Source organism: Pistacia vera, unplaced genomic scaffold, assembly GCF_008641045.1.
Source record: "Pistacia vera cultivar Batoury unplaced genomic scaffold, PisVer_v2 Contig1224, whole genome shotgun sequence".
Lineage (NCBI taxonomy): Eukaryota > Viridiplantae > Streptophyta > Magnoliopsida > Sapindales > Anacardiaceae > Pistacia > Pistacia vera.
Window position 1 is genome coordinate 233,192 of NW_022195276.1, and position 10,785 is coordinate 243,976.

General features: G+C 35.6%; 1 protein-coding gene across 1 annotated transcript; it reads right to left on the minus strand.

The window, feature by feature from the left end:
* Nucleotides 1–259: 259 nt before the first annotated feature.
* LOC116115782 (polygalacturonase 1 beta-like protein 3) lies at nt 260–2,467 on the minus strand. Its single transcript, XM_031401918.1, has 2 exons — nt 2,385–2,467; nt 260–2,299 (listed from the first exon to the last, which is right to left on the minus strand). Exons 1-2 carry the CDS (start codon nt 2,445–2,447, stop codon nt 464–466), a joined length of 1,899 nt encoding a protein of 632 aa, XP_031257778.1. The 5' UTR covers nt 2,448–2,467; the 3' UTR covers nt 260–463.
* Between the last annotated feature and the right edge of the window lie 8,318 nt (nt 2,468–10,785).

Below are 10,785 nucleotides of genomic sequence, written 5' to 3' on the forward strand. Positions count from 1 at the left end.
TATATATAAGTGACATACAACTCATACAAATATAAAAAAGGCATCAACCAAAAACCATATGCAATTGACAATTCTACACTTCATCGCTTTGTTTTTTTTGGTTCTTTTATCTCTTATTTTAATAAATATTGGGAAAGAACCACTGAGAAAAGAAAAACAAAGAAAAAGGAAAAAGAAATCTGCTGCCTTCAAATTGGGTTTCTTCCCATCCAGCCATATTCCCACACACACTGCACTTCTCACTTAATCTTTGTACACCTTTTTTTTTTTTTTTTTTCTCGAACCCCTCACGTTTGGTGCTGAATTGACAATATAAAAATTGCATATAAGTAAACTCTATTTTCATGAAATTAGGTCTAAAACAGAAGAGCCAAATAAGGGGGAGCCATCGGCTAAGTTATCTTAACAAATGGTTGGAACCCGGATGACCCAGACGACTATAATATAAGTTATATAACCCACTTTAATCAGCAGTGGTCCAAGTCATATCGTTCTCAAAAATCCAATGACAGACCTCAATTCGCCCGGGACCCGAACCCAAAGCCAAGAATGCGCCATGGGTGGGGCTCCAAGCCGAGGTATCCAAATGACAGATGGCAACGCCATGGTTGATCTTTGCCTTGGTGTTGGGATCTAGGATATCAGCTTCATACACCCGAACTTTAGGAACAGAGTGGCAGTAATAAAGCAAATAAGGGAACAAACTCTGGTGACAAGACACTGATTTAGTAACTTTACCACCGTTGATTCCTTTGATTGATCCGACCATTATCTTCTTCTTCGATCCATTCAAGTTTTCCGTCGAACGAACCACCACGTTGCGGCCCAAGATTGAGGTTGCGAAGTCGATCATGTCCTCAACCGAACCCACACAGCGCTTGGTCTCCCCAGCGCTCGGCGCCCTCTCGCACTCGCTCAAAGTGTCCTTAATTATCGTCTCCATGGTGGAATTATCAGCGGCGTGGAACAATTGCTTCAATTGAGAGACTTTAGAACTGGAAAACGGTAATTTGGAGACAATAGTGCGGGGCAAAAACGACCTTTTGGGCATTTTATCTTTAATGTCCGGCATTGGCATCACGTTCCCCTTCTTGAGCATGGACTCTCTAAAGAATTTGCCAGGCTCCACCCATCTATTTACCAAACTGCCACTAGTGGCTGCCATTTTAGGAGAAGTTGAAGAGCTGACATTGTTGTACTTGGCAAAAGTAACCCCAGTCTTGGCGTAATCTTTGAAAGTGTTGTTAACTCCATAAGTCTTGAATCCAACCGTATGGCCTTTAGCGCCCTGGCCATATCCTTTAAACACGTCTGTACCTTCATTGAACGAATTCCCATAATTTGAAAATTTAACTTTTGCAGAATTCGAATTCTTGGCGTAAGATTGAAACGAATCGTCACCGACATTGGATTGGTCTCTGTAACTGGAGAAACTTTCCACAGCTGCATTGCCACCGTCGCCGTAATTGTTAAACTTATTGGTCGGAACATTGCCTTCATCACCATACGAAGTGAAAGTATCATTAGCCCCATTGCCTCGCTCGCCGTAACCCGAAAAACCCGAACCCATTACATTTGATCCTTTTCCGTAACTGGAAAACACATTGGGGGATCCGTTTGACTTCTTTCCATAAGCGGTGAAGTCCTGATTGCCTGCGTTGGCGTTGTCGGTGTATGTGGTGAACTTGTTGGTCCGGCCGACCGCATCGGCGGTGTAAGTGGTGAACCGGATATTAGGGACATTGACGTCCCCGTTGTAGCTCTTGAAATTACTGCTGCTACCGGTTGCGCCGGTGCCGTAGGTGTTGAAGCTCTGGTCTGCAACATTGGCTTCCCGTGCATAACTCGAAAATCGATCCTCATGACCACTTGAGTCCCGGCTGTATCGACGGAACGAGTCGACTGGGAGGTTGTCACCGTCGGAGTAGTTCTTAAACGAGTCAACTCCACCGGGACGAAGCGTACCGTAATTGGTAAAGTTCTTGTTCAGATAAACAGCAAAGTTGGCGTTGGTGTCGTGCTTCTCGAGACTCGGGGATAAATCGGGGAAACAGAAGAGTTTAGCGGTGGAACAAAAGGATGGGAGAACAGAAGAGAGAGTGTTCTGGGAGGCGAGTTTGGCAAAATTAGTGGAGTCGACTGCATTTAATGGAGAAGCCTTAGAGAGAAGAAAGGCAGATTTTGGTAAATTGGTGCGGATCTCTTTGTCCCAGTATCTAAGCAGGTAAGCTTTTGGTGTGAATGGATTTTCTTTGGCAGTAATTTCGCCGGAAATCGCGGAAGCAGCCGAGAAATTGACCTGCATTGCCAAATAAACCAAAGTAAGAATCCATTAAAAAAGAAAAGAAAAACTGGGATTGGGGAAGGAAGATTAAATAGCTTACATTGAAGAGGAGGAAAAGGAGGCAGAGGGGAGAGAAGAGGTGAAGTTGTTTTTGTTTAAGCATTATTATTTTAAACAGAGAGAGAGAGAGAGAGAGAGAGAATGTTGGTGCGCTTCTCGGGCTTGTAGATACAAAGTATTTATAAAGGGAAGAGTTAGAGCTTCCGGTTTTCTTCTATTTTGAACGTTATTAATGAGCTTTGCTGGCACTCTGAAATATTTTTAATTTAGGAACAAAGTGAAAGAATAAAGAGAAAAAGGAAAAGGAAAAGCCTTTGTCAAAACTAGAACCACCATTTTCAAGCAGTCAAATATTAAATAATGGAAATATACGTAAAATAATTTTGATTGTCGCGAGTATAATATACGAGTATCTTTTGACATTTTTGATATTTATGCTTGTATTTGTAGTATTGCAGGAATCTTGAGTTTAATGTGAAAATTAGGTGGAATTACATTAAATATATTAAAATTTAAAAACAATTTTTTGAATTCAATTGAAGGTTGGATTACTTTAGAAATTATACAAATCTCCGAAAAGAGAAACATGGTAACTTTTTTTTTTTTTCAATTCAAAAGTTTGACGAAGTTTGTTCTATTCTTTAAGTTTTAAAGTTTAAATCTTAGGACTATCTATTATAATAATATTGTAGTTTACTTAACCTTTTAAATTTATAAGGCCAATAAACTGACCTAACTACTCTTATTTACTTATACTAGCATTTATTGTCATAACTTGTATAGAGAAAATAATGAAGCCGTGAGACTGAAAGTAAAAGCAGTTTTTGAAAATAAGGAAGAGTCCACTTTTTGGTATTGATTGACAGCAAGGTAAGTATTGGAGACGCGTGCTTGCTGTGTGGCAGTTTCCTATTGGTCATCTTTCCTTTTAAATATAGATTATAGACGCGTTTAGCTCTAATTTTTTTTTTTATTTTTTGTTTTGTTTTATGTTATGGCTTAATTAGTAGATTCTTTTCGTGAACCCTGCATTATTAGTATGTTCATGTCGATGAAGCTGACATCCTTTACCATCGTACATTCAAGTTTGTTTGGTCAATGTCTTTTCAATCCTCTCTCTCAACCCAATTCTATTCTTCATCGGCGATCACTGTTTTTAATTGATTTCATTTATTACAAGTCAACCCTGAACTTATTCGAGAATTCCCTACCCTGTGGGATCGACGGGGTTTTTTCTGATATCCAACCCTGTTGGGTTTTTCTACCATTCCTACATAGACTAACATAAAAACAAAATGTGAAATTGAAAGTAAATATTTTCGGGTGACCTGAATACATATTGGTAGTGGGTTCGGGGCAAGTGAAAGAGGACAATCTTTAGTTATAGTTATAGATTAGTTTGTAATTGAAAGAATATGGATAAGACAAGTTAAAAAAAGGCTGTTTTGTGTTGTGCTCTCCCATGCCATGCTATCTTCACTTTTGTTGCATTGTCCTTTCAATATTCCCAAAACCCAAACCCTTCCTTTATTGATTATTTATGTATTTGTTAGCTCACAGCTTCCGCATGAAAATTGCTTTTTTTATTTATATTTTCTCAACCAAAACACCAAAAATATGAATGACACCATTATGGTCTATCATTATTACCTAATCTATTATTCAGTAGTATATTTTTATTAAAATATCATTATCCCTTTGAAACTCATTTATATGATAAAAACTAAAACTAAAATAAAAGTGTTAAAAGAATATTTTGTTCTCTTCAATCTTATGTTAAGGCTTAGTTTGGGATTGTTGTAGCCTTAAGTTTAACATGTTTTTATCCAACTTTGAAAATAAATAACTTTAAAATTAATTTTCGATGTGTCTGGTAAAAAATTTTTTTTGTAATTTTTAAAGTACATATGGACATATTTGTCATTTTACAACGTTAAATCATCTTATAGATTAATCTATTTCAATCCTTAAATAAGTCTCATAATCAGATTCAAACTTAATCAATTTCGGATAAAGCAAATGCTCAGTGATCAGCTTCAGCAATGAAAATATTTGGAATTAATCCAAAGAAAAACTTAAAAGTTTTTAAATGAATTGGATCTACAGCAAGATATTTATAGTACTCAGATCAAGACATAACAGCCTTCTGGAGAGAAGCTTTATATAATTTGATTTTAACTTTTTCTTTTGCATGTTTTGTGTGTTATAATAATAAAGCGTTCTTAAATTATTGCTCTTACAAGTGTCACCGGCCACTTCACATTGAAGCGCAAACTGGAACCCATAAAACGACATTCCTGTATTTATACAAGAGTGTTTTTTATTAAAAAAAAAAAAAATGTTATAAATTATTAAACAAGTATATACCTTTTTAACTACATAAAAACAATATAATGAGAGAATGCCATCTTTAGCCAATAATTTTAAAATCTTAAAAAATAATTGAGATACACACGTACCATCTACGATCATTAAAAAAAACAAAAAAACAAAAAAAAAAAAGTGGGACATGAGATGTAACTTCTAGAAATTTAGGAAAATGATAAGTATGCTCTCTAGCTAAAGAGTCTAAAAGCAATAGATGACTTAATGTGATATTAAAGGCCCCACTAAATATTATAATTTCAAACTAATCTATGCCAAATCACATGTGCACTTGAATACCCTCACAAAAATGGGATCTATCAACTGGGATTTTGACTTTTGAGTATAATTATTTTGATTTTGAAAATGGGACAGAACTTTAACGTATACAAACTCTATGTTTCAAAATTTATATAGCATTTTATATGTGTATAACTGAGTTTTATATATAAATATAAATTTTATAAAATGATTAAAATAATTTTTATGTCAATGTTATCTAAATTTTAAATACATAATCTTGTTGCTTATGGGTGTTAATATTTTAGATTCTTTTTTGTGACTTATGCTTTAACGATTAACATTATTTAAACTGAATCGTTTATTTAATCATGAAAATGATAGGATCCTAAGATTCTTGGGGACTTTAGCTAATGCAAATGGAAGAGGATGGTCATGGCCCCAACATATGTTTCTGAACTGTGACATTAATATTTGTACGAAATTTATTTATTTTTGAAGAATATGGATATAAAAGAATAATTTGGTTATTCTCACAATTAATATACAAATTTTCTATATATTATATTTTCCATTTATTTTTTAATTTAATTAGATGTTATAATTCGATGTGCTCCACCTTTTTAATATGATGTTATTTATGAGGAAATATGAACCCAAATAACCGTTTATCCTTTGATTTATGAAATTGGAAAGTCGGCAATTTATGCATGAAAAACAAGTCTCGACTCTTGACGCGTTAAGAATATATTGCTATCTTTTATTGTACGAGAAACTCATATACGACACCAAAATAAATAAAATGTGGTAAATAAAATAAATGTATTAATGTTGGTTCAACTAATAAGTAGACTTGGCAAACAGGCGGGTTGGGCAGACACTTGTCGACGGGTAAAATAGGTACGAGTTCATGGGTCGAAATATAAATGATCCATCAGTAGTACAAGAATTCCAAATATCAGAAGTTAAGCATATTCTACCTAGAACCCTCTCTAAAACAAGCTTAATCTTTTCATTCTCCTTATAATATATCTTTACACAATTCGCCTTAGCGGTGTTCCTAGTATAAGGCTTAATTTCATGATTCAAATACATGTGATGCTCCACTGTTGAATATAGGTAATTATGTTTTATGATTCCTATTACCATCTTCTCACGATAAATCTCTTGAGAAATCCTTAAACGTCGCAATTTAGCATCACAATCCATCATCAATTGATCTACACTACTAATGATACGTTTAGGACAACCTTCCGTATGACGCTTCAAATTCTTAGTCTCATGAGTAGAACTACCATATGCATAAAACTTACTACAAATCAAACACTTTGCCCTCTCATTCCCATTCTCATCTATATATGTTGTAAATTGACCCAAAACCTCTGAAACTTTACGTTTTTTTTAGACAAACAGGATTAGCACTAGAAGAAGGTTGACCTACGGCTGCATTACGACTAGGGGTGCATACGAGCCGAGCCGAGTAGTGGCTAGCTCGAGCTCGGCTCAAATGTATTAGGAGAAGGCTCGAGCTCGAGCTTGAGCTCGGCTCGTTTAAAAAATAAACGGCTCGAGCTCGGCTCGGCTATTTATAAGGATTTAACAAAACGACGTCGTTTTGAACCCCTTTTCTTCTTCTTCTTCTTCTTCCACTGCCCCTCCCACTAACTTCTCAGTCGAATCTGCTAAGACCAAAATCCAACTCCTCATCTCCACCCAGTCATAATCTTCAGTCGATCTACGTCATGAGGAAACTACTCACCACCATCAGAGTCCACCCCATCGTCATCGAACTCGTCAGATCTCAGCTTTACCTCCGACCTCCTCTCCTGTGGCACCTGCGTTAGTGGCCTTGACTCACGAGCTGAAACCTTACCGATCGATCTCACAAGCTCTCCTACTCGAATGACGTCTCGAGTGATTCGAACAGCTCACGAACAGTTCGAATCGAGCCCAAAAAGCTCGACATTTTTCACAAGCTTGAAGTTGAGCTCGAACTCGTGAAATACTCGTTCTCTGACGAGTCAAGCCTAAGCTCGTCACGAGTCGAATCCCGGTTCGACTGGACCCCTAATTACGACCACCTTCTATCGCCTCATTAAACAAATTTGTAGACTCCTCCATGCCAAGCCAATCTAAAGGACACAACAGAGTATTGATATTTAAATTAATTAATCCATTATAACAATTCATCCAAAATAAAAACAAAACACTCACATATATTTTACAAGTAAACCAGCCCTACCAAATGACTGGATTTTTTCAACTCAACACTCCTCAACTCAAAAAACTAAAAACAGTAAGTTTTGGGACAAATTAACCTGGGTATAATTTAGATTTCAGAGGGTTATTCTGCAACTCAGTATTGTCTGAACTCTGAAATGAAACTAACCTGCAAAACAGTAAGTTAGAGATTGTTATGAAAGACTTCAAGATAGCGAGAGCCGAGAGCATGTAACTACTTTATCTTTCTCACCTATTACTGCTTTCGGCTTTCCTAACAGAAACAGACTAACACAGTGACAATACATTATACAATAATTAACATCTATATTGAGTTAATCAAAAGCCGATTATAGAAAATATAGATATACTTTTTAATTTTTATAACAACCCCAAAAATATGCAAATGCAAATATATTAACTAAAAAGTAATAAAGTATAACAAAAAACAACATACCTTACTTTCAGTCTTAGATGGGTACGACATCGGTGTGATATTGACAAAGATTGAAAGATTCAGCTGTGGCGAAGGCATGAGGCGACGATGGCGTGAGAGAGAGCTGCTACTGAGAGTGACTGTTACTACTAAGAGTGAGGCGGTGTCGGAGTGAGAGAGAATGAGAGTGAGAGTTGTTGCTGTTCGAGTGAGATGGCGTCAGAATGAGAGAGAATGAGAGTGAGAGTTGCCACTGTTAGAGTGACGTGGCGTCGGAGTGAGAGAGAATGAGAGTGAAAGGAGAGTTGCCACTGTTTCGTTATTGGCCTAGGTTTGGGAGTTGCCATTTATGGACGTGAGTGTGAGAGAGTTGAGATTGAGTATTTGAGTTTGACTATTTCTGTTTGAGAGAATGAGAGTCGTGTTTTTTTTTTTTTTTTTTTTTTTCCAATTTGGGAGTTGGGGTTTTGTTAATTTGAATTATTGAATATATATTTTTAAATTAAAGTATGGGTACCCGCAGGCATTACCCAATCCACCCGTAATTTTCAGGCCGGGTACGGGTAATTTCAAAACAGGTATTTTAAAGGGATACCTCCGTTAGGTGCCGGTACGACCTCTTTTGCCAGGTCTATTAATAAGTAATAATCAATCCACCGTACATCAAGAATTCAACCAGGAGCACACCATCCAACGCTTATTGATAACAAATCAGTATTAATCGTACTGCTGATTTGACATTTTTAACTGAATTGCTATCTATTTTCAGTAGCTGATTTTTTTTCTTTTGTCTTATATTATAATTTTTTTGTAGTTTTTAAAAATCTACTAAAATTAATTGATGAGCGGTGAATTTACAAACTAATAAGCAGGAGAGAGAGATCCATATCCTTATTGGAATGAGTATCAATTATCAAACATTTCACATGGCACGTGCGCTACTCCCTGGACTTTGAAACACAAGTTTACTTATTAAAAACAACAGATCATATGGATTTTTGCCACAACTTTCAGTATGCTGTTTAACTCTACATTACATGAATTCTGTCCTGTTGCACACAAAAAAGATTGTAACTACAATGGAGTCCTCTCCCACATAATGCAGCGTAAGAGAATACAATATTTTGGAAACATTTTTATATATCTTTACCAAAGAAATTAAAACAGGAGTAGAAACCAAGAGAGAAACGTCTCAAACAGTGACTAATCTTTGAGGGTGAATAAATAAACAAATCAAAAGAATTGTTCAATGGAGCTGCAACGAACACAATACCCAACGCTTTCCCGCGTATCATCCAGCTTTAGAATATTAAGATTTTTCCAGTTAATGGACCTAGCTAATTTAAGATATTGATTCCAGGGCCGCTCTTAATAATCACATCGCTTGTTGCCTACCCATTTCCACTTCTCTTTCTATCATTTTCTTCCCACACCACCAACTCCAATAATTAATTCCAATAAAAGGAGAGAGATATATATATACACACTGTTCTTGTTTCTCAATTTTTGATTTATAATTTGAATGGAGAATCATATCTTTACATAAATTGCCATAGCTAATTCATGCTTTTTTAAGCCATTGGACCTCCTTTCATGTGAAGAATGCAATAAGTAAACTGCATACCCCATTTTTTGATAAGTTTCAGACCCGACACACCAAAAGATGCATCTTGTTTTGATAAGATCAAAACCGCAAATCGGATTTTTATACTCAGTACAAACTCATGTTCAATTCTGATCACATCCAGAATCTTTCTGCAATTTGCAGCAAAAAGAAGCAACTTGTTTGACTCCCCAACAATTCCAACACACTTCATTACATTATTATAAAGTTAGTTACTTAAACTAATTGATAATTGATGATAAACATGAGTTAAATGCAAAGTTGTAGCAGAATACTCATGTATATTTTCAACATGAGATTCTCGATGTTATAGGATTTTTTTTATGATGTCGATTTCAACTAGTTTCCTAATCTCATGTGCTTCCACATGGACTGCAATTTCTTGCAAAAAAAAGAAAGGTGGTGATTAAGTTTTAAAGAAAGATAATAACGGTCAAATTTTAGAAAGATTCTACCAACTCCAAGAGATTTTCCCACACAAAAATATATAATCATATTTTTATTATACTTTGTTTTTCTGCAGAGTATCTCAGTGAGCTATTGTCGTTTGTCAAAGAAAAAGGCATATGTGTGAGAGAGGCGAAGAAGGAGCCCACCATTTTGTGTACTTTGATTGCTTATTTCCAAGGTACGTTATGTAAATTAACAAGATTATCTAGATTCAGATTTGGCAAATCAAAATTCAAACCAAACCCTCAAAATTACAAATTCAAACTTAATTCATGAAGAAAGAGTGACATCAGAGCATTGCATAAAGATACATGTTACTGGTTACAAAGCAAATTCTAGAGTTTTGTGACTACCCATCATCACTGTTGGTTTTACTTTCATATTAAAGCAAAATGAAAACTCAGTGAAAATTAACCTCGATGTAGATGATACCATGATGACGTTTAGTGGATGTGGCAGAGACTATGGTACGTTATTTTAATTATAATTTCTATTAGTGCATTATGGATTTCTACTTTCTAGGAAAAGGGTATTCAACTAATTTAAAATAAATTGCAGTGATCTCACAGTAGAGGTGATACATGATCTGGCTGTGTGTAAAGAAAAAAAAAAAAAAGGCTTTTATTGATGTGTGTGCAGCTGGAACTAGATGAACCTGCAATTGCAAAATGGATTTGATAGATGCGAAAAAACTTCAGCTTTTTGTAGTTGGTTTTCCTTTATTAAGGAATAAATTATAGTCTCCAAAGGGTGAATGAATGATGATGACTATTTGATTATTGGGAGGGAGCTGAAATATTCCATTACAAAATTTCAGCGTAATATCTTTATCCGTTCAAAAGGCCGACAATAGAAATGATTCAAAGTGCTAGCAATTTCACAAAGAAGTGAGCCATATCATGATCGTGAGCAACTGGGACGTCCACTAAGCACAAACAAAATCAACAAAAGAGCACTGAGAATAGGAAACAAGTACAATGAATGAACAGGGGCAATTTGAACAAAAGACTCCACGCACGCACCACGTCATTAAGATTAAAATTCTAAAAGTAATCTCAGCATTTTAAGTTAACAACTTAATGAACTCTCATTTTGTTAATGGAGGCT